Source organism: Lachancea lanzarotensis, scaffold LALA0S03 (genome assembly GCF_000938715.1).
Source record: "Lachancea lanzarotensis genome assembly LALA0, scaffold LALA0S03, whole genome shotgun sequence".
Lineage (NCBI taxonomy): Eukaryota > Fungi > Ascomycota > Saccharomycetes > Saccharomycetales > Saccharomycetaceae > Lachancea > Lachancea lanzarotensis.
This window is the reverse complement of record NW_019212881.1, coordinates 837235-859801: the sequence shown is the minus strand read 5'-3', so window position 1 is coordinate 859801 and position 22567 is coordinate 837235. Positions and strand designations below refer to the sequence as shown.

The 22567-nt window shown below is 44.1% G+C and overlaps 7 protein-coding genes and 2 pseudogenes across 9 annotated transcripts, besides 2 other annotated features; 3 read left to right on the top strand and 6 right to left on the bottom strand.

Moving 5' to 3' along the window:
* Positions 1-265: 265 nt before the first annotated feature.
* PYP1 (LALA0S03e09252g1_1) lies at positions 266-979 on the bottom strand (the record flags this gene model as incomplete). Its single annotated transcript, XM_022773478.1, has 1 exon — positions 266-979. One exon carries the CDS (start codon positions 977-979, stop codon positions 266-268), a length of 714 nt encoding a protein of 237 aa, XP_022627948.1.
* Positions 980-2326: 1347 nt separating this feature from the next.
* Positions 2327-4055, top strand: LALA0_S03e09230g (annotated as a pseudogene). Its single transcript is given in 8 exon segments — positions 2327-2506; positions 2505-2846; positions 2843-2926; positions 2929-2997; positions 2999-3229; positions 3231-3497; positions 3499-3825; positions 3828-4055. Coding segments are annotated over 8 exon segments (1728 nt in total).
* Positions 2381-4055: a mobile genetic element (relic copy of Rover hAT-like DNA transposon).
* Positions 4056-4255: 200 nt separating this feature from the next.
* Positions 4256-4753, top strand: LALA0_S03e09208g (LALA0S03e09208g1_1; the record flags this gene model as incomplete). The annotated part of the gene is made up of 1 exon (XM_022773477.1): positions 4256-4753. One exon carries the CDS (start codon positions 4256-4258, stop codon positions 4751-4753), a length of 498 nt encoding a protein of 165 aa, XP_022627947.1.
* Positions 4754-5181: 428 nt separating this feature from the next.
* On the top strand, positions 5182-6555 carry LALA0_S03e09186g (LALA0S03e09186g1_1; the record flags this gene model as incomplete). The annotated part of the gene is made up of 1 exon (XM_022773475.1): positions 5182-6555. One exon carries the CDS (start codon positions 5182-5184, stop codon positions 6553-6555), a length of 1374 nt encoding a protein of 457 aa, XP_022627946.1.
* A 71-nt stretch (positions 6556-6626) lies between these two features.
* On the bottom strand, positions 6627-7322 carry SSP120 (LALA0S03e09164g1_1; the record flags this gene model as incomplete). The annotated part of the gene is made up of 1 exon (XM_022773474.1): positions 6627-7322. The coding sequence occupies one exon, from the start codon at positions 7320-7322 to the stop codon at positions 6627-6629; it is 696 nt and encodes a 231-aa protein (XP_022627945.1).
* Positions 7323-7449: 127 nt separating this feature from the next.
* Positions 7450-9608, bottom strand: SPO1 (LALA0S03e09142g1_1; the record flags this gene model as incomplete). Its single annotated transcript, XM_022773473.1, has 2 exons — positions 7450-9378; positions 9468-9608. The coding sequence occupies 2 exons, from the start codon at positions 9606-9608 to the stop codon at positions 7450-7452; spliced, it is 2070 nt and encodes a 689-aa protein (XP_022627944.1).
* A 308-nt stretch (positions 9609-9916) lies between these two features.
* On the bottom strand, positions 9917-13051 carry YEF3 (LALA0S03e09120g1_1; the record flags this gene model as incomplete). Its single annotated transcript, XM_022773472.1, has 1 exon — positions 9917-13051. The coding sequence occupies one exon, from the start codon at positions 13049-13051 to the stop codon at positions 9917-9919; it is 3135 nt and encodes a 1044-aa protein (XP_022627943.1).
* Positions 13052-15800: 2749 nt separating this feature from the next.
* On the bottom strand, positions 15801-17987 carry RCK2 (LALA0S03e09098g1_1; the record flags this gene model as incomplete). The annotated part of the gene is made up of 2 exons (XM_022773471.1): positions 15801-17576; positions 17979-17987. The coding sequence occupies 2 exons, from the start codon at positions 17985-17987 to the stop codon at positions 15801-15803; spliced, it is 1785 nt and encodes a 594-aa protein (XP_022627942.1).
* A 1111-nt stretch (positions 17988-19098) lies between these two features.
* On the bottom strand, positions 19099-21303 carry LALA0_S03e09076g (annotated as a pseudogene). Its single transcript is given in 9 exon segments — positions 19099-19683; positions 19685-19825; positions 19830-20048; positions 20048-20272; positions 20275-20499; positions 20501-20842; positions 20844-20975; positions 20978-21208; positions 21211-21303. Coding segments are annotated over 9 exon segments (2193 nt in total).
* Positions 19099-21303: a mobile genetic element (relic copy of Rover hAT-like DNA transposon).
* Positions 21304-22567: the final 1264 nt, after the last annotated feature.

Genomic DNA, 22567 nt, shown 5'->3' with positions numbered 1-22567 from the left:
AAGTTCCCTAATTCAAGCTCTCACAGAAAAAAGACAGGATATGAAAAAGTGACAGGAAAGATCAAGCTAGAGCTAAACTACACATGTCTTCAAGGACACCGGAACCGTTAGATTATGCGATTGTCGTGTTAGCAGGACCAGTACAGTGGTATCCATATCAGCAGGTTGCTGAACTACCTCCTTCCACAAGCATCAAGATTTGGCTGTCGTATCCGAGCCTTTTTTATTTCATTTCCGTAAAGATTACATACAGAGGCTGGAGAACTCAATTTTGCATTAGCTCACCGACAGTCTTCTTGCCAGCTAGAACATCCTTCATGCTTGCCAAAATATCCTCAAAAGTGTCAAACTCACGGAAAGGAACGTTCTGGCGTTTGCAATATGTGACGAGATCTTTGCCTCTCTTGGCGAAAAGCAGGTCACACTCCTTTGCGGCGCTCAAGTCGGAAACACCGTCACCGCAGTAGAAATAAGTAGGTTTCTGGCCGGCAACTTCGAATTTCTTCTTGTATTGAGTGATACTTTTGGATTTGTCGTGACCGAAAGGAGAGTCATCTTTGTAAACGATTCTCCACTGCTCATCGTCATCGATTTCGACCTCGTTCGAGACAATTTCGATTTTTTCGATAGCCTCAGGACCAACAAGCTTTTTCAGAAGCGCTTTGATCAAGGGACGCATACCACTGGAGATGACCACGATGGGAACGTTGTTCTCCTGGGCCCACTCGAAAGTGTCTTTGAAGCCAGGGTCCAGCTGTATATTCTGCTCGATTAGCTTGACACACTCGGGGAATGGAGTCTTGACCGATTCCAACATGTCCCAAAACCCATCTCTGAAAGATTTGGTGCCGTCTAGAACGCCTTCGAAAACTTTGGTTCTTTCCTCCTTACCAAATCCCTTGGTGTCAGTGAGGAAATCGTTGGAGTCTTGCCACGTAACAGTGCCGTCGAAGTCTGTAAAGATAACTGCCTTAACCATTTTCAATGCGATAGGATGTGAGCGAAGTGAGTAAGCTTGGAGTTAGGTGTTTCACTTGAAAAGTACAGTGAAGGCTGAAGAAAGCGAGGTATGATTCCGAGACTTCTGGAGGTTCTTCTTATACTGAATCTTTATCTGACAGTTCGGGTGTTCTTAAGAAGTTAGCAACTTTAGACCTTTTTTTTTCTCATAAGGTGATGGTAGAAATATGTCATTATAATTGAGCTACACGTGATTTAATAACTGAGACCGTTTGAGTCACGTGATACTTGCTCGCGACGACTGAGGTTCTCCAGGTTTTGTCAATCCAAGGTTTTGAGCGGCGTTTAATGGCATGTACTTGCTGAACCCACAATCAAATCGAGACTATATCTCAGTCTTTTGATACTGTCTTATAGAGTTTCACCGCGCTTTTTTCGCCAGTGCGTTCGAGTAACGCTAACTTGAATTGTCTTCAAAACCTGATTGACGGGAGGGTTAGATCCTTAAGCATTACTTCAGAGGTGAGTTAGTTAGATTCACCGGTCACTCTTGAAATTTCATTCAGTTCTCAATTGGACGCATGGTCACAGGTCTTTCGAACCATAGTTGGGTACAGAATTCACTTTATGGTTTAAAGTAGTCAGGGCTGTGTACTTTCAAAGCTGATATGGCGATATCTTTGGTCTGTTGTCCTCGAACACCTCCAACACTCCATAGTAACAGGACCAGGGACTGAACGGGTGGGTTAACGGGTATGGTGTGAAAAGCTGGGGGTGTCTTTGAGTAGCATCCGCGGGTAGCATTCAGGTCTTAATTGTATAGTAGATCTTCAGCTTTCGAATCTGAGCACAACTTTGAATCATACTGCAAATATCCTGATCTTTCGATCTATTCTGATGTAATTGCGATGTCTAGGGTCGGTCACACACAGTAAGAGGTTCAGTTACAGGTCACTAATTCAAGGAATGGGATAGTGTCTACAAACAAATTGATGACGAAACACTGGATGAGAACAGGGAACAGGACTCTCAGATAACTAAGGTTATTTCTCTAGGCGCTATTCAAAGGAATTATATACAAGCGGCAAGGCTTCTGATAACGTTTTGCTGACTGATTGAAGCTCTTACAAACCTTGAGGTTGAAGGGGCCAAAAACAGTGACTCAGAAGATGGTGGACAAGAAAGTTTGGTGAGCGATAACTCAGGAGTTGATGCACATAGAAGGAAATGAATTGATGTTCAGAAAGAAGTTCCAGTTTTGAGCCGAATGAGATGGCTCGTCATTGACTCCAACTCGCGATTTTAGGAGGCTATATTCACGTTATTCCATTTATTTTGATGAATGTTCAATGAATCAACGTAAAATACTGAGCGTAACGTTTTCTGGAGAAATATTCCCCCAAGAAATTAGAGACCTGGCTGGCACATCAGGTTCTCCAATTTCAGTGGCAATAAAGCTCACGGGTACTGCAAGTATAACCACAGCTGTCGAGTGTTCGGCTTTAGCAGAAACCCTACTACCACTGAAACAGTAAAGCACTTCAAAAATGCACCCCAAGCAAAACGAACTCACAAGATTGAGAGCCTCACAATATATGCTCAAGCGTTAGTAACTTTGTCGAAAGGATCTTTACAATGAAAAACGAACCAATTGCATTGACTACAATTCAGCCCAGAGGAGTCCCAGCACCGTTTGCGATTTGATTGGTCTTGGTGCCGGAAAGAACAAGGACCGGCTCAATAACTCTCGCAAGGTATTCGCAAAGGAAATCACAAACTACCACGACCCATTTGACAACCAGTCGAAGTTCTACTTAGAAAGGGATTTAAAGAGTAGTTCTCTGTTGGCTATTTGGACTTCTGCTATAAGCAAGATCTGTCTTGCGCCAACTTGAAACCTCTCGACCAAAATCGTAAAGTCCACATAATTGAATTTCATGAAAGAAGTGCTCCACACCATTTGAACCGGTTTTAGTCAATTTACTGAAGCAGTTCCCACTCGAATACAAAATCGCGGATGTCACATTAGAAAACGCTTAGACGAAAGCCCGAGCTAACTGGAGATGGTGATAATGAAATGGGAGGTATCAAAAGAATTAGTCGCTTGAACCATGTGCTTAGCATAATTATGAACACATTGCCGAGCGATTTGAGAAGCAAGATGCCGAGCTCATTGAGGATTAATGAACTGATTTCTAAGATCAAAGATAATGGTTCTATTCGTTGGAAAGTTTAGAGACATTATGACATTCCTTTGTGTGCCGTAATGGTCCTCCTTAACGAGTCTTACAAACTCTCTCAAGCAGGTTTACCTTGAGAGTTATATCTAGAGAAAGTTTCAGCTCAAAAGTAAAGACAGCAAACTTTTCTTCTAAGAATGAAGCTTCTCTTAGAACTGGTTCCTAAGCCCACCAAATTGCTCTTCGAGTAAGCAATGGGTAAACAAGATGATGGTTAATTAGTGTGAGCAAGTTTTACACTCTAATGTACGAGAAATCTGGAGATTGCAGGTATTCGACCCAAGCATCTTGATGCAGTAAGGAACAGCATAAATCAAATATTGTCTGAACAGAAACTGAGTCGAGATCTTCGCTTGAAAAGGACCATACGTTTGCAAGTGCACAAGGAGGCTCTGGGTTGCTCACATATTGAGGCCAGATATGAAAGCCCAAGATAATCGGTAGAAGTGCGGAAGGTCTTATAGTCAGCCAGGCTTCGGCCTACGTTAATATTTATCCTGGCTGCTACACCTCCGACATATCAACATCATTTGCATACCGTAACGCAGAAAATTGATGTTCCGAAAAAGAGAACATATCTAGAAGAAAGCTCAAAGCCTTCAACAACTTTTCTGGAGCATTTCGAAACATATTCACGATGCGCGAGGCGTTTTAGCCAGTAGAGACAGCTTCCCACAATTGTCCACAGCTGACGTAGAACGATGTACCGGAGGACGATTTCACCATTGAGGGTAGATCTTAAGCTCAAAATGGTTTCGGGAAACGCCTAAGCATATTACCTCGATCAATACCAGCTGGGCAAAAGACGAAATATCAGGTTTTTCTCTTTATGTCGAAAACAGTTGTGATGAGTGAGCGTGCATTTTCTACAAAATAAATCAAATTGGCATAAGTTTTCATGGGGTGCAGTCTAGCAGCTCATTACTGTGCCATAGAGCGACAGAGACCATCCTTCCCCAGCCCTGTCGTGGTGTCATTGGAAACAGGTGCTCTCGTACGATAGTGACACCCTGGAAATTTGTCAATGTAGAGAGCATTGAAAAACACCCGGTATCATGCAAGAACTCCAGAACACTCGAATGAAGCCCATTCAAAGTCTGTCTCTCCTCGAAGTATTTTACTACCACACCAAAAACGCAGCGACTCTCTCTCATAATCAATCAAACAAGATTTCACAACTGCCCTGCATTGAACCACGTGACCAAGCCCTCTGCACTCAGAAATGCAGAATAAACTACCACACAAAGCTACAACCTCTGTTTCCTAAAAGCTTTCTCGTACCTCAAGAATTCAAGCGTGTCTCACCTTTTTCCATGCACTTAATCTTGGCCTTGATTCTTTCCCAATCAGTTCCTCTTCATCATCGTCCCCACGATTTGACATTACTGACCTGTGCTAACCCGTCACAATCTTATCGAGCAATCGTATTTTCCCCAATTTCTTGTAACAGCTCGTCTTCAAAGCTCCTAATGCTCTTTCCTCTGAAACATCTTCGTATCTTGGCTATATCTGCCTATAAAGCCCATTCAATATATCTATCTACTTCAATATAGATGAATCAGAAGAACCTTATCAAACTGAAACAAGTGATATCTCGATTCGTTCTATTCAAGCTTTCCCTCTCTGTGTAATCAAGTACCGGAGAACCCGAACAACCGCGGGATAGCACAATTGACAGCTTGTTTTTCTCGAGTTCCGCTCCATTAGCTGAAACTATCGTTTTGAGTTGGACAGCGCATCCAAAAGTGTCCGGTCCAACCTCGGTGACGAAAAGAACACATCATCAGAAACTTTGTCAAACTTGAAGAACTAGGCAAGTCCTGACCCTTTTTTTTGTAAGTACTTAAGACAACGAATCGTTGAAGACATTTAACATTCGAAAGGGCTGTATTTCAGGATTTGTACCCAATACCAAGCTAGCTGTGAATCCTTCTTGAAAAACTACAATTTTGAATTTCCAACCTTTTCTGTTGTTCAAGCCATGAATATAGTCGTGCTTTCTGGTGGAACAGCAGCCAATGCACTGCTGCCCGCTTTTGAAGCAGTTTCGAACGAACTTTCCTTCATCCTTCCGATTTCCGATAACGGTGGATCCACAAGCGAAATTCTGCGTGTTTTGGGTGGTCCTGCAATTGGAGACATTCGTTCTCGCATTGTTCATTTGATAAAGGACGAGAAGTTATCGTCTTTGTTGGGATTTCGGCTGTCCACTGAAACTACAAGTGCCAAACAAGAATGGAACTCGATAGTGGAAGGAACTCACCAGGTATGGAATGGCTTTGAGAGTGAAGTGAAGGATATTTGCAGGTCGTTTTTGATCCATACTCAAGCGGAAATACTCAAAAAACATAAATCTTCTGCTCCGTTTCAGTTCGAAAAAGCTAGCGTCGGTAATCTGTTTCTCACAGGTGTCCGTTTATTTTTGGGTTCATTAGATGCATCTATCGAGCTTTCTCTCCGCGTTTGTCGTTGCGATGAGCGCACAAGCATCATTCCGTGCATAAACACGAATCATACGCACCACATATCCGCGCTTTTGCAAAACGGTGATGTGATCACTGGCCAATCTCAAATCTCACATCCGTCACGGCAGCAGGTTAAGAAAAGTGGCGGCTGCGACCGATTGCCTGTGCTAAAGACCCAAAATATGAGCACAGAATCGCTTGTGGGTCCTGACTCATCAGTACTTTTGAAGACTCAATACCCTTCGGACGAGCCATTTGAGGATTTCGAAGACAACGAGGAGTATGCATATCCAGGATACATACACCCTGAACTCAAGCTGTCACAATTGCATTTCGATAAACTCGACATCGACGTCGATCACCTACTGCCCGCCGCCATAAAGCGTATTTTCTACATCAATCCTTATGGAGAAGAAGTGCTGCCACAGGGCAATAGCCGGGCCGTTGCCAAATTGAAAAATAGCGATATGATCATTTATTCTGTTGGATCCCTGATGACTAGTCTACTTCCCATCATCATTCTTGGTAACATCGCAGAGACCATGCTGGAAAACGAACATGCCAGGAAAGTGCTTTTAGTCAATAACAAATATGACAGGGAAACGTTTGGTATGGACGGCACGCAATTTGTGCAGCTGATTGCTGAATCAATGAATAGGGCTCTGAACAATCACAAACGCAGGAGAAGAAGTCATAAAGCAGAGAGTGCAGGTGCAATAGTGCCGCTACCCTGGACAAATTTTGTTACAGACGTAGTTTACTTAAAATATGGCGAGATTCCTGTTGACGTCAAATTTTTGGAGCAATTAGGCATTCGGACTTTCGCTATAGAATCTGACACTTTCCAGGTAGACGCGCTGGTCGCAACGTTGCAATCTTTGCAACCCTAAGTCTGCAAAACGAGGCATGCTATTTGTAACAGGATGGTACCTTGCCTTTCGCACATACCATTATAAAATTTCTAAAAGGTTTTCCGGAACTTGGTAGGAATTTTTTCGAACTTGATCATTGCTTCGAGCTCATCATCAGTCTTGACGGTTATTCTTGCCGCACCCCTCTGGGCCTGGTCTTCGTGCTCAATTTCATGTTCATGATGCAGCAGATCGTGCTCGATGTCCTCGCGATGCACATTTCTCACCGAGGGATCCTGATCCCTGTGAAACTTATTCCAATGGTGCAGCTCGTATTCCAGCTCGAAATCTGAATGGTGGCCTACACCGACTCCTAGATCGGGCATTTTATTACCTTTTTTTGCAAATTTCAGATACTCCTTCTTGTCAATTTTGCTGTCATCGTCAACATCAAGGAGCTGCATGATCAAACGGAACACTCTCCCTGACATCTCTTCATCAACTTTTTCAGAGTTGTCGTGCTTTCCCATTCCATCACCGTTACCAATAACTTCCGTACGACTCAGCCCATACATACTCAGGATATCAGCTTTGTCAAAATAGCCTTTTTGACCAATATCGTGAAGCCCAAAGAACGTTTCAGCGTCATAGTTCTCAGTTTGATGTTCATGTTGCATGTGCCATTCTTCCCACGATAATCCAGGAGGAGCCTTTTCTACATCATGATTGACTTCTGATCCATCCTTGCGGGCTGGAAGAGCCCAAGCAGTCGCTAATAAACCAGTTATGAGTACTTTTGCCAGCATTGTGCGCTAGTTTCAGCGTTGCATTTTCCTAGGCTCATCAGAACCTTTAGTTGACAGCGAATTTGATTATTTTGGATATGACCGATGCTCATCGTAAGAAGTGCGGATACATGGTTTTGGCGCCAGCTCAATTGTAGCAGTATTCACTGAAGCAGACTTCGCAAAAGAATGGCAATGTGTTCTCCTCTGCTTGAAGTAGTTTGCGATCGTGTGCTCTTTTGACCAAGAGGCATGCCAAACATCTCTTATATTTGGGACTGGAATCAAAACTGAAAATGTCTCGACCGTTGTTCAGCATTTGTTCAACTTCGGTGTGGGTATACCTGAGCTTGAAGGTGGATACATTTGCACTGAAAGAATGCTCGGCATTTGCATGGTACAGTATAATTGGGGGTAGGACCAAAGACGTCGAATTAAAGTTTGGATCTGTAATCGAGTCAGGATAACTGGAGAGGTAGCATCCAAATGCAACCGGACGGGACAATAGTCCTTTTTCAACGAACTCCTTGCTTGTGGGAATATATGGTAGAGTCTGGAAAGCCGAGGGATTGTGGTCAAAAGTGTCTTCAAATGTATCAATGTAATTGTCACGATAGAAGTTATGCAACATAGACCCGTTTGGAAATCCATGGGTATCAGAGCTTGAATCCAATGCCAAAATCACATCGAGCTTTCTCTCTGGAATCAGCAATGGTCCAATTGGGATGTTTTGTCCGTCTTCTCCGCCGTCAACAAGGTACAGACGGCTATCCTTCGTGAGTACATCATCCTCAATTCCCGGGTATTGGTAAAAAGGATTGGGATGGTAGATTGCATATTCCGGTCGTGGTGTAGTTGATGATATGGAAGAAGTTCCATTTCTCGACTTTTCGAACCCTATGCTGAAAGCACTAAGAATGGCGCCTATGGCCTTTCGAGTTTGTATGGTTGGAGCTATCAACTGCCATATGCACATCAATACATTGTTGAAAATTGAAGAGGACGTGGCAGTGATGAAGCTGATTTCGTCGAAACCATTGTAGCACTTTTTCGCCTCACCCGCCACCATAGTGGATCCTAGAAATTTTAAGCTCATGAATAGTCTCAGATTAGTCCATGAACCAAATTCGAAAGGCGTGAATTCGAATACGGCATGTCGCAGGTTGTTATTCTTGCAATTTGCTACAAAGATGGGAAATGGAGTCTTGAACTCTCGGAACCGTTTGCTGTCGCCAATAACCGCTGACAGTGAAGCTTGACCAGCTTTAGAAGCCATCCCATTGATCAAAGCATGTCCCCAATAGTCCGTGAAGGATAGCGGGAAGCCATTTAGCTTTTTGGTCCTGACAGTACGATGCAGGTCTACATAGAACTGTAAGATCTCCGCGAAGTTGCGAGACGAGTCGACAAATTTTTCAACATTGGAATCAACCTCTTTTGTAACATCAAAAAACTTGTGCACAACGTTTTTGATCTTACTAAAAACCTCGGGTCCTCTTTTTTCCAATATTCCAGTTCTCGCGACAAGTTGCTCTTCTAGCCGCAGATAGAAGTCGTCAAAAGGCGTCACTTGTTTTAGCATAGGCTCTGTACTTCTATCCCAAAGTCTTGAGACATGCGAAAGCTTCTCATAAAACCAGTCGTCTGCGGTGAAAAGTTCGTTCAAGTCCCCCACATCTAGCATAGTCACCACGCTACTTTCGGAAACGTTTGTGTCGGGAACGCCCCTCAAAATGCTTTCACTGATATTCCACTCTCCTAAGGAGCTGATCCTAAAGTCATTAAGGGCCAACTTGGCAAGAATCCAACTCCCTCCTGATGTTCCAGTGACATAATTGACCGAATTCAGCAAACCGTATTCCTCCATCTTCAACATGAAACCTGACCCAATTAACATAGATCGAAGACCTCCGCCGGATATCGCAAGTCCTACATTGATCGGTCCCTGAGCTAACAAAGACAAACTGGCGACATCTGAAGTTCTCACACCAGTAGTCTTTATAAATTCTTCCACACTGCCTCTCATAAGGAGTTGGCGGCTAGCTACATATCTACTTTCCTCTCTACTCAATGAGGACTGTTGATTGGGCAAAGTTAGTGTTCAGATGATCGAAAGCCCAGTGAGAGTATAAGGACACTGGATGTAATTTTTGTTGCATGTCATACTTTTGCTTCCCTGATGAGTTGTGTATCAGGGCATTGTACCGCTTGAAACGCTGAGTTCACATTAGGAGAGCAAGTAACCAAAGTAACACACTGTAGAAGGTAGATACTTATAAAAAGACCACTGAAAGCGATGAGTCTCATTCTACTCACTCAGTTTGAAGTCCTTCTTGCCACAATTGATACAGTTATTTGGGAATCAATTGTTTCAGCGTTAACACATTTTTTGTGTGACGTTGATTACTGGAGGGACTAAAAAAATAGAACAGCTTGAGAGTTTACAATCTCTATTACTTAAGTGTAAACCAAACTAGAATACATGTGGCGGAAGAAAGCTCGATTTTATGAAAGGACCAAGCAATCTAATGTGAAAGGGACATTTCTTCTTGGCTCCCGCGTCTGAGCGATGAAGAAGAGATGGAAAAAAAATATTAAATACAGTTTATCATTCTTTAAAATTCTTCATCGGAGGAGACGTAAGCGTCACCCAATTCCTTCTTCTTCTTCATTCTCTCCTTCTTCTTCTTTCTTAGCTCGGCGGAGGACAACTTCTTCTTCTTGGTACCAGAGCTAATCTTGTTACCCATGGCGTCAAATTTGTCACCTTCGTCTTCCTTCTTCTCTAGTCTTGGACCAGCACCTTGGCCAGCAACCCAGTTGTGACCGGATGGAACCATGACACCGTTGTTGACAGCCCACACTTCTTCTGTCAAGTTCTTGGTGAACTCAGCAGAGTGAGTGATGATGATGACACCACCTTCGAAGGCCTTCAAAGCCTTGGATAGAGCACCCAAAGAGTCTCTGTCCAAGTAGTTAGTAGGCTCATCCAAGACGATCAAGTGAGGTCTTTGCCACGAACAGGCGGCCAACACCAACTTAACCTTTTGACCACCGGACAAACCTCTGATTCTGGAGTGAGAGACCAATTCGGCGTCTAGACCCAACATGGCACAGTGCTCTTCAATTTCCTTTCTGGTCAAAGGACGGAATTGACCAGAAGCCAAGGCTTCCTTCATGTCGACCTCAGCAACCATCTTGGAGTGAGACTCGACCAATTCACCTCTTGGAATCCAAGCGTTGTCAACGGACATCATTGGGACCCATCTCTCGGATTTCATACCGATGTTTTCACCCAAGGTGAAAGAACATTCGTACTCGTAAGTGTTCTTGAACTTTCTTCTGGAGTGAATACCAGCAATTCTTCTTGGAGTACCTTCAATCTTGAAGATTTTGTTCATGGCCTGAGTGTCGTCTTCGTTGATTTGTCTGTTGGCTCTGTCCATGGTTTCTCTGTCCTCACCAGTCTGGAATCTCCACTGAATGTACTCAGATGGGGTCTTGTCCAAATGGGATTCAATGTGAGCGAAAGCGTGTTGCTTGATGTAAGCGATACGACAGTTTTCGTGAGTGTAAACTTCACCGATGGTTGGCAATAGTTCACCGGTCAAAACGTTGATCAAAGTGGACTTACCAGCACCGTTAGGACCGATGACAGCGATTCTCGAAGACAAAGAACATTGGAAAGAAATGTCCTGAATCTGAGGCTTGGCGGTACCTGGGTATTGGAAGGTCATGTTAGAAACCTTGACAATAGCCTTTTGCTTGGTCTTGACACCTTCCAAGAAACCTGGTTCTGGGAATCTGAACTCCAAGTCGGAGGCACCCAATTCGTAGTAAGACTGAGCAGTTGGGCACTTCTTGACGAATTCAGACATGTTACCCTTGTACTTTCTTAGCTTCAAACCTTCGTAATGGATAATGTATTGAGTGACGCTGTCCAGGAAACCGGAGTCGTGAGAAACAATGATGGAAGTGATACCACAAGTGTTCAAGTAGTTGACCAACCAAGCGACGTTGACAGTGTCCAAATGGTTAGTTGGCTCATCCAACAATAGAATGTCGGCGTTCTTCAACACAGCTCTGGCCAAAGCCAACTTCATCTTCCAACCACCAGACAAGGAGGAGATTGGCATGTTGATCATTTCATCGGAGAAACCGAATTCGATTAGCTTGGCAGTGATGACTTCCTTGGAACCAACGTCACCCTGGAAAACGAAGTCGAGAACGGAAGTGTCGGCGTGAGTACCGTCAATGTCGTGCTCGACGTAAACGGTTCTACATTCTTCTTGAGTTGGAAAACCGTCAACTTGACCGTTGGCAATGGCTCTCATCAAGGTAGACTTACCAGCACCGTTAGGACCACATAGACCATATCTTCTGGCTCTCTTCAATCTCAATTGAGTCTTGTTTAGCAAGATCTTGGCACCGTAAGCCAAAGAGAACTCACAGTTACATAGATCTTCACCTTCGTCTTCTTCGTCGTCGAAGTTTGGACCAACTGGGATGTTGTCGACAGCCAATTTTCTGAAGTCGTCAATGATTTCCTTAGCTTGTCTCTCGTGCAAGAACACGGTGGCGTAAGGCAAGACGTGAGTGAACCAAGCCTGTTGGTCAATGATTCTCTCGTCGATCAAGTCAGCGGCGACACCGGCAACGTATTGTAGAACGTGCTCGAATCTGGCAGCTGGCTTCTGGTCCTTTAGCAAGTTGTCTAGGACACCTCTGGTGGTGGAGATGTCACCGGCGTGAGAGACTTCTGGCAAAGCGTCGTTGTCACCAACGTTACCAACTCTTCTCAAAGTCTTCAAAGCTCTCAAAGTAACTTCACGGGCTTCAGGGTCGGCAATGGTGGCGAAGTTGTTCTTCAAACCAGGTAGCAACTTGCTCAAGAAAGGAGCAACGACTTGTGGGTCTTCGACCAACTTACACATGTTGTCGATAATGACGGCAGCCTTACGCTTGATGGAGGTTTCTCTTTCGGCAAGACCTCTGGCCAACAATGGCACCATGATGGACAAAGTGGCTGGGGTGACTTCGGCAACGAAAGTGGTGGCACCCAAAGAGTGGACGGTTTCTGGCACCTCGTTAGGGTCGGCAATACAGGCGATCAACTTTGGAATGAAACGGTCGATATCCTTGTTTTCGACGGTTTCGGTGGCCTTGGTGATGGTGGCGGTGGCGGCTTCCTTGACCTCTCTCTTGGTGTCCCACATGGCCTCAGACAGCACTGGAATCAACTCAGGCATTCTTAGGGCCACTTGGACCTTGGCAGCATCGACCAAAGCGGTCACGGCGGCCAAAACGGCCACCTTTTCCTGCCACTTGTTGGTCTCGGATAGACGGGTAGTCAAGTGAGGTAGCAAGATCTTGACGGCGACAGGGTTGATGGCCTTGACGACGGCGATCAAAGCCTTGCTGGCCTGCTCCTGCACGTCTTTGTCCTTGTCACCAGCCTTGGCGCTGACTTCAGGAACCAAACGCACGACGCTGGCCTCGATGGCTGGCGACAAGTTCGATTCGCTGGCAACACGCAAAACGGCCTCCAAAGCGTTGGCGGCCTGTTTCTTGTCCTTCAAAGCCTTGGAGATCGACTCGAAGAACTGTTCTGGCACATCATGCTCGATGATGTTACCGTTCACGAACGAAGAGATCTCAGAAGCGGTGGACTCTCTGTTGTCAGGAGTCGCAACCTTAAGCTTCTCAAAAAGTTCGTTAAGAACCTTGATAGACTGTTCCGAATCAGACATTCTTGATGCTGTTTCTTCTTGCGGAAAAAGAGGAACTATATCTCGAAAGCTATTGCGTAAAGTGTATCAAAAGTGAACAAAAATGTTGTCAAGCTGGCATCATTTCGATGTTACTTATATAAACCCAGGAATCGTGGATAAAAAAATTTTTTTTCAGTAGCTCATCTCATCGGGTATGAAAAGATTTTGTGAAGGAAGAGAGGACGTGGAAAGAAAGAAAGAAAAAAAAAACAACAAAAAGTGAGATTGTTTCTTTTTTTTTGGGAAATAGGGAAAAACGTGAAAAATCGTGATTTCTTTTACGGGATGGACACGTGAATGGTGTGTGGGTGTGTGGATGACTGGGTGTGGGAGGCAATCTCAAATGTGTGGGTGTTTGGATGGCTGGGTGGATGTTGTCAAATTGGGTGTGTGGGTTGTTCATAGTAGGTGTGTGGGTGTCTCTTCCCGGTGTAAAATGGTACGGACGACACCTTCGGAGTTGTGAGGTCCGAGAAGTTGTTAGACGCGGGCGAATCGGGATAAATAGTGAAGTATAAAACACCGCTTGTGGTTCGCTTTCAAAAAGGTTCTGTATTCTATAAATGTGACCGCGCTTGGTGTTTTGGGAGCTATGAAAGAGCAAATCTGCTCCTCTGTAGATGGTCACCGCATCTCCGAGTGGCTGCCATGCCCTCACAACATTTCACGTGTAGCTATAGCGTATTTCATGCAGCGTACTTCCTTCGCACTTCGTTTCTCCCTTGACTTTTTGATGATTGCAGATTGCAATTGCTGGATGCGTTTCCCTTGCTTCATATCTCCAGTGGTTTATTAGCGGTTCATTCGGACAACCAGCATCAGCTTCGAACTTAAATGTCTCTTATGGCCGCTACAGCACTGATATCAAGCCGAATGGCTGCTGGATCTTGCGGTAAGCTCTTAAAATTGTTGGTGAAATGTGAAATTCACCACCCAGACGGTTTTTTTGGTAAATTTGTTCCTCACGCTGATATCCACCATTTGGGTCAAACATAACGGTAAAGAAGACTAATTGCTTCGAAACCTGTCAATTCCTCTCTCCGGCCGTCATAATTAGAGCTTGCTCGGTCTTAGTCTTTGGTAAATAGGTAGCAAACCGAATTTTCGCAATGAACAATTGCAGCAACAATCTCGAAGCCCTTGTTTAATATAACAATATCTACTGACACTGTAAGCAACCCTTCACACACTGTTCGAAAATATGATGTTATTTGACCAGCGATACTTGGCTGTAGCCTTTAAATTTCTAATATTGATACCGAAAATTTCCAATACAACAAGTGATCATGCTACGTCTTGGAGTCCTCTTTTTGTCTGACTAAGTGTACACCGATGCTGTACTATCTCGACATCTAAGCCATCTGCGACACTCGTGCTCGAGCCACGATCGAGAACGCATCTCGAATACGTTCGTCTGCAATGCTTTGATTTCGAACTACCGCGTAGCGTGAGCATTGTCCAACGAATGGGGTTCATTGGCATTCCAGCACTCGCAAGTTGACATGCTTGTTGTCTGAGACCAAACCTGTGGCTCAAACCTACTTTGCTCTTCTCAATGTATGGTAATCAACTCATTTCCAGGAAAGCGAGTAATTTCGAATGGTGGTCATAGTGCATGAAAATGAGAAAGTTCCCAGTGAGACAAATAAGCCCCTTCTAAGCCTTGTAAAGCAGACACTAAAAGGTGGATTGTATTGCAGAGGACCGTACAGACTCGGAGCCAAGGTACGCAACGAAAAAACAAAGAATATAAGCTATCATTCTCTACGCCACCGTCGCGCTTCCCACAACCTATCACTTTTTACCTTTCGTTACGTATTCAAGACAAATTTGTTGTTTCTTACATAGCAGCATTGCACGCAGAGAATTGGGACGGGAGATCACTCGCAGGTTCGTCGGTCGCCGAAAAAATAAAGTTAATCCTGGAAAGTCTAAGGAAGTGGTGGCCGTGTTCCAAAGAGCGGTTTTTATAGCTTACGAATTTTGTTATATAATGGTTCCAAACATCGATGAGTTTGAAGTCCCCGGTATGTACTATTGTATGTAATTTCACGGGGAATTGCTGAAGCTTCCAACAGTGGACTACTGGTGAGTCACTGGCCTTCTGAACGATGATTGGTAGGAGGCCGATACAGAGCAGTTCACAGGGCCGCTAAACGCAAACAAAAATGATTGCGTTACTGACTGGCCAAGTATGGAAATACATTTATATCACGTGATAGGTGGCTCTCGACATCCCTCTACATCTATCAACTTAACGCTGATCCCCCCAAAGTTCAATCTCTTTTGGTCACAAATTTCAATGAGTTGATGCACTTCTCATACCGAGTTAAAGTTATGATTTTTATTCGTACGGGCTATCACCGTTACACTTTCAAGTTATTACTGCCCCCGTCTAAACATTTTGAACCTATCTTTGGCGCCATAAAATTAATGATAGTTGACTGCTCCGCGAAGCGATCCTTATATAATTATATGATTTTAGTATACACGCGCGTTTCCTCAACGGTGTGTGCCATGGCTACCGCAAAATAAACACCGACAGTCAATACCTGGTGACCAAAAAAAAATCAAACATCAAATGGGGGGTCTAGAATGAGCATAGTGTTTCTCAAAAGAACAATAATAAAGTTGAGTTGCTTACATGGCAACCAGCGAATGGATTACTTGAGTTTTCACTATGCTCAAACAAATTCTGTTTCAAAAGCAAAAAAAGTTTTAAATTTCTCTACTCCTTGACAGCAGTAGGAACTTTGACACCCTCATCCTTGTGCTGCCGTCTCTTAATGATTGTTGAGGAATTCAGACGCAACTGGAACATATCGTCCTCCAATCCCATTTCTTCATCTTCATTCAACAGCCCCAAGTTCACACCGCCGCCGGCAGGTCCACTTCTCTTGGCCTCTTCATCCCGCTTAAAGGCATTAGTGACTTCAAACGCATCTCGTAGGGCATTCGCAGCGGGAGAGTACAAAAGCGATGAATCGCGTTTGAACCCGTGGACGCGATGATGACGTTTCTTCTTGGACGACATTGTGTACACGGTTTCTGTCGATTCGTTCTTGTGTTTTTTCAGGCCCAAGTGTTTGGTGCAATCGTACTGGTTTAACCAAGGGTCTGCCAAAAATTCATCGATATCGTAACGTTTGGCAGGGTTCACTTCCAGCAGTTTTTTAACAGCGTTTTTGGCACCGTCACTTATTTCATCCCACCAAGGCCGCAGAAATGTGAATTCGCCTTTGGAGATCTTTTCTGTTAAAATGTCGACTTTTTCATCGTAAAATGGCGGAAATCCACATAACACGGTGTATAACACACAACCGATTCCCCACATATCAACCTTCATGGAGTAACGTTCGTCTTTCACCACTTCCGGAGCGGTGTATCCCACTGTCCCGCAGGGAGTTTTGGTATTTGTAGAATAGATTTGTTTGGATAAACCAAAATCGGCCAATTTCACAACACCTATTCCACCACCTCCAATACCTGGTTTGAAGACACCTTCATCTTGTTTGGTTTTAGGATCATCGGATTTGCGCAGCACAGGTGTCGGCGAAGGCTCAAATTCGACCGGTTCAAATAGTAGATTTTCGGGCTTGATGTCTCTATGCACTATGCCTAAGGCGTGCATGTGCTTGACGGCCAGAGCCAATTGGCGAATGACATGACGAGACAAGTCTTCGCTGAAATACGTGAGTCGAACAATCTCGCCGAAAATCTCTCCGCCGGCCAAAAGTTCCTGGACGATAAAGTAGTAGTGTTCAGATTCGTGGAAGTCTACAAACGCAACCACATTTTCGCTGGCAGACACGTTTCTGTGAATGGCCACCTCCTTGAGCACTTGTTCTTTGGAAGTTGCTTTGCTCTTGGAGTCCTTGTGTGAAGAGTTGAGATCGTGTTTGCTGATGACTTTGACGGCCACATGGTGGAAAGAACGGTACAAAAAGCTGTTGGCTGCGTGTGGTTCCGGTATGGCGCGGAAAACTTTGGAGAAAGCGCCTTCGCCTATCTTGGCGATGAGTTTGAAGTCCTCCAGCTCAGTTTGCTCTGGAAAGATTTCTTCTGGATCCTCGTCGTAGCTGGAGCCGGCAGAGCTCTCAGCGTCGAGTGAGATGATATCTGCAGCTTCCCCCGCTGCTGCTGCCGCTAGAGCAGCAGCACTAGGGTCAGTGGCTGCAGTGGTGTCGGAGTAGGTGACGCCCGGGACACGGGTGTCACTGCGATCGTTGAGTGCGGACTGATCGTAGCTGAAGGCGTTGGTTGTGGCATCCGAGTTGGACAACTGGGAGGCCTCTATAGCTTCAGAGTCGCCCTTGAGAGCGTCCAGAGAGTCCATCACGGGCGTGACACCACCGTCGAGGGTTTCGGGGCTTAGCAGATTTTGTTGTTGCGGCTGCTGGATTGCAGTCGTCGTCGTCGTCGTCGTCGTCGCCACCGATGCTGGGTCCACAAACGCACCGTTGTCTGCCGGCACTGAGTGTTTTTTCTTGAACAGATTTTTGATCTGCAGTGGGAAGGAATCCTATTGTTAGTAAAGTGCTTTGAAAATGAAAATGAAGATGAACAAAACGAAGAACAAGATAAATGGGGAAGCAGCGGACACACACAGAGCACGTTCTCGAAAAACGATATCTCGACGTGGCTACACACGCTTGTCGGTTCACCATCGCTTTTTTTGGAACTCTTCTATCTGTGTTTCTCTTTCTTTTGCTTGGTTTTTTTGCTGTAGCAAACAAACCAAAAATCTCAAAAAAAATCAGGAGAAACAAAATAAAGTCCAAAGTCGCGTTCCAAAAACGCAGAGTGATCTTGTTCTAGTATGCTTCTCCCTCTAGTTCTCCCTCTCGTTCTCCCTCTCGTTCTCCCTCTCGTTCTCCCCACCGTTCTCCCCTCGTTTTCCACATACCTTGAGCATTGCTGCCGTGAAATTTATCGAAAAAAAAGCTTTCTCAAACTGTTGGCTCCCAAAAGTCTTCTTCTCAAAGTCTGGGTGCTAAGTAATTCTAAAGTCTGTTGAGTTCTTAAAAGCTTCAAAATCGTCTTTGGTTCTTCCGCAAAACCGTGTTGTTTGCGCTTCTTGCCCTGCTTGTTCTTTATCCGTGATATGAGTAGCTCTCTTACCTAGGTGTGTTTTTTAATAATTACCACAGCTTTATAGAGCCCAATACAAATATGAAACTTTAACCTTTTCCCTCACACACACACAAAAAACAAAGCAAAAACACTTAGATTCCAAGTCCAGTCCGAGTTTTATATTTTGTTTCTCTTTGAACTGATGAAGTAACCAGAATTTCGTTTTTTCGAGTATTAGTAGTAGAAGTAGTGCCCAAAAACCAAACACCCACACTACGAGAAAGAAATATGCTTTAAGTATAGAGAGCACGCCAGTAGTAACGTTGCTGCTTAGCTAAGACAACAATGAGAATTTCGAGTTTCGCAGCAATAATGACGGCAAAAAACGGGATACAGATAAATAGATATAGATACACACAGATACACACACAGTTACTTTGCCATCGACTCATTTCAGTTTACCGGATATGGTGCACGGGTTTAAAAATGGAGGGTGGCTCGACTCACGACTCATTTGATACTCATTGTCTTGAGATCGATGTGGACGAGAGACAGAACTACCAGTAGCATAACTAGCCAGTCGGAGATGAGGTAAGCCGTGCCATCACAAAAACGGGTGACGTGATGATGAGCCATGGCGCCAAGAAACTAGCGTAGATAGGATCGCGTCCGCTGCACTATAACGGGCGATGATCCGTGTTAGGAATGTTGGCGGGTACACCATGTTGGTTCTGGGTCGAGAAACGTAAGGTGTGGTGGTAATAAGGTAACGGAAACGGATCAAGATCTATCTGATTGTTAAGGGAGGGTGAGTGTGAGGATGTTTGTCAATATCCACATTCTTCATACAGAGGTGGGGACGAATCTGGAGAGTCCACGTGTGTGTGTGTGTGTGTGAAAGCTGCGGATAATGTTGAAATCTTTAAGGTAGTTGATATATGTAGCGGCTTAAGCTAACCGATGTCGGTGATTCTGGGTATGGAGGTCGTACACTCGGTGACTCCAAAGCTAGTTTTTGACCCCACTGTGGATGTAGGACGTGTGTGGTAGAATTGGAGTGTGATTATGTGAGCAGATGTTGGGGTACGTGATTGGCGGTGACAGAGAAGTCTTTTGCCGAAGAAAGAGCATCTTTGCAGCGTGCTTCGAGCTTTCGAGCATGAATCTGATATTAAGAACTCTCTGCTGGAGATAAACCATCTTTGCAGCGTGCTTCGAGCTTCTAAGCATGAATGGTGTCTGAAAGTCTCTTGCTGATGGAAGAGCGTCTTCCCACCATGCTTCGAGCTTCTTAGCATGAATCTGGTACCTAAAACCATCTTCCCACCGTGCTTCGAGCTTCTTAGCATGAATCTGGTACCTAAAACCATCTTCCCACCGTGCTTCGAGCTTCCAAGCACGAATCTGGTACCTAAAACCATCTTCCCACCGTGCTTCGAGCTTCTTAGCATGAATCTGGTACCTAAAACCCTCTTCCTAAAGAAAAAGCATCTGTCCACATCAGCAGTTCGTAGCTTTGCAATGTAAAGCGCTAGCGAGTAAAGTGTTTTTCTTAGATGGCTCCTTTAAGTATATTTCCCTTTCTCCCAGTACTGCAGTAACTCCAGCAACTCTTGTTTGTTGCTCGTGGTCAGAAATCAATGATGTAGCCTTCAATCTTTTTTGTCCAGAAGTCTTTCCCCTCCCGAAGTTCATCTTCAAGACTGTCCGAAAACTGTTTGCAATAGCTCGTCACATACTGCTCGGTCAAATTCATCGAAAGCCGCCTTAAGCTGATCTGCCTCTAGGCAAAAGCCATGTATTTTTCAAATTTGGGACGTGAACATACCACTACAGCAAGTACCTCATTCACTGTTGTCTTAGATGGCATGTCAATGGATCCACTACCAATTCCCTGAACTGTTCAATGTATATTACGCCGCTCTTCAAACCCTCTACGTCTTCGTAACAACGACTGATGGGCTTTGTTAAATCATTTCGGGGAAGCATCGTGAGTTCTTCAAACATGCGCGTTATGCAAATGAAAAAAACAAAGGGTTCTATCTCTCTAGTGAAAACATTGCTGCTTGTATAATCGGAGAGCTTCACGATCCTCGAAAGATTGGAACAAATAAATAAACACTCGATTCAAAACCATGTTTCATACATTTCATTTTGACAATGCTTCTGGATCTAGTTACATGGAATATCTGTTCAAGAGCATTGGCTAGATTTCCAACATTGCAATATTGTTCAACCCAGGTGACGCCGCTGATTATAGAATATTTGCTGAGGCATGCGTGCAGAGCAGTCTTAAGATTATCGCCTGTGTGTCGCTGATCACTCATGTACGTGCATGTTTTGAATTTTTCAAGTAACGATGTCATTCGTTTCCAAGCGTGCCTCCGTTTTCAAGTTGGGGCAGAATGATATCATGACGGCTAATTGGCTCTTTTGGCCTGAAGACGTCCACATGTCTATCAAGATGTTGAAATCGAAGGAGTTTCGTAGAATGTGTTTCAATTGCTTGCCGAACTCGATTGCCAAGTCCCTTACGCAATGAATTGATTGATCGATGAGCTGTACCCCTTCTGTAGAATTGCTTCTCATCAAATCCCCCCAGACCCTGTATGTATGGAGCTGATTGAGCTATATTTATTGAGAGCCCAAAATTTGACAAACGTGTTGGTCAAAGAAATGGGTTTGAAGGAAGTTGAACGAATTGTGGAGAAGGATTGTAGTGTCCACTCAAGGCTTTTCTGAATAATGTAAAGTAATGATAGTGTTTACGCTCGAGATGCCTAACGACATTAAACGACGTCGGATTGCCCTGTAGAACATATTCTTGCCCACGCACACGGCATGGGGGATCTGGTCCTTGACGTTCTTTACCCAACTTCTGTATGGATAGAAAGAAATTTATGAATCAAACTTTCTTTCCATATCGTCTTCCATTCTTACTTCACTTGAACCCAACTTCAGGTTCGGCTTACTGAAAGCATTAGTGGAGAATTTTGTAAAATCAACACCACACTTTTCTTTGAAAGCCTGTTTCAAACATGTATTCATTTTAAGGAAGGCACCACAAATGCGATAGCATAAGCCCAATCTTCAAAGGGTATAGTGACAATCTGCTGAATGGTAGCACTTGGTGCCCTCCATAAAGGACAACTATTCATCACTAGAAAAAGTATAGGACCATCTGCGCAGATTGGGTAATACTTGAATCTCCTAGCTCACTTAAGCTTATGTCAATTGTTTAGTTAACCCCGATCGAAACCGGTCTATCATCCGTCGTTCTTTCATGAAACTGTGAGCCTCCTTTTGGTGGAGAGGTAGCCCCTCTATCTTTGGTTGCGTTATCCAATGCATGAATAGAAAATCGCTGGTGACTGTGAATGGTTTACACATTATTTCATTCTGAGACCATTGTTCAACTCATAATAATCTCTTTCCTTACCTCTTCTGAGATATCACATTATATGGTGTCTGGCCTTTTGCTGCGCAAACAACTCAAGCTGCGGCGTAAAGACATCGAGAGGAAGAATGAACTATGGGTTACGTGAATCTTTATAGTTTCAGGTAAACAAGTCAACTTTTGGCTGCTGGCTAAATTAATTAAACCGAATTCGCGCCCATATTCGTGATTCGTCCCCAGACCTACTTTACAGTGGGGACAGGTGCAAGTGGCGTCATGTTGAATGACGATTAGACTCGTCAGTGGAATCCTGGAATCATTAACTTCAGCGGTAAAAAGAAAAGAGTTATTTGACGACAAATAGCTGTGGGGAGAAGACGTTCGTTCAAGTCAAGACGCAGATTTCACCACGATAGCACTATCTATGAATACACATGTCTACTCAAAAACGGACTTCTAAGAGATGTTAGTAGAAAAGTGGTTAAATGCGTCTCTGGAAACATGTCACAGAAGACCAATATGTCCATCGTGGTGAAAGATTCAATTTCGAACATTATCACGCATATGAGAACAAGTCACAGTTATAATTACGATAAGTTCCACTATAAGATGCCGTCACAACATTTTACAACACTCAAGAATGGTTTTTTCGTGAAGTAACTCAATAAAAAACTATCAATACCGTGGGAAAAACGTTCAAGATCGGACATTTGCCTTGAACCATATCTGATTTGCAAGTCTTGTGTGCATAAAATATCCCAAAGCACGTATCATTCGCCTTTGTGACATTAGCAGTTTACGTCGCAAATAAGTTTATTTCAGTGGGGTTTTGGTGAGGTCTTCTGTAAAATCACCGTCGATAACCTAGAAATTCAACCTGCAGAGCATGATGTCATCGAATCGGTGAGAAAACGATGCTTGAACCATGATTTGAACGTTCTTTCCACAGATATGGTGGAAAGGTTCGAGCTCGAGCAACAACACAGCAGAATAGACCACCTCGCATTCAAAATTGGCTTGATGTT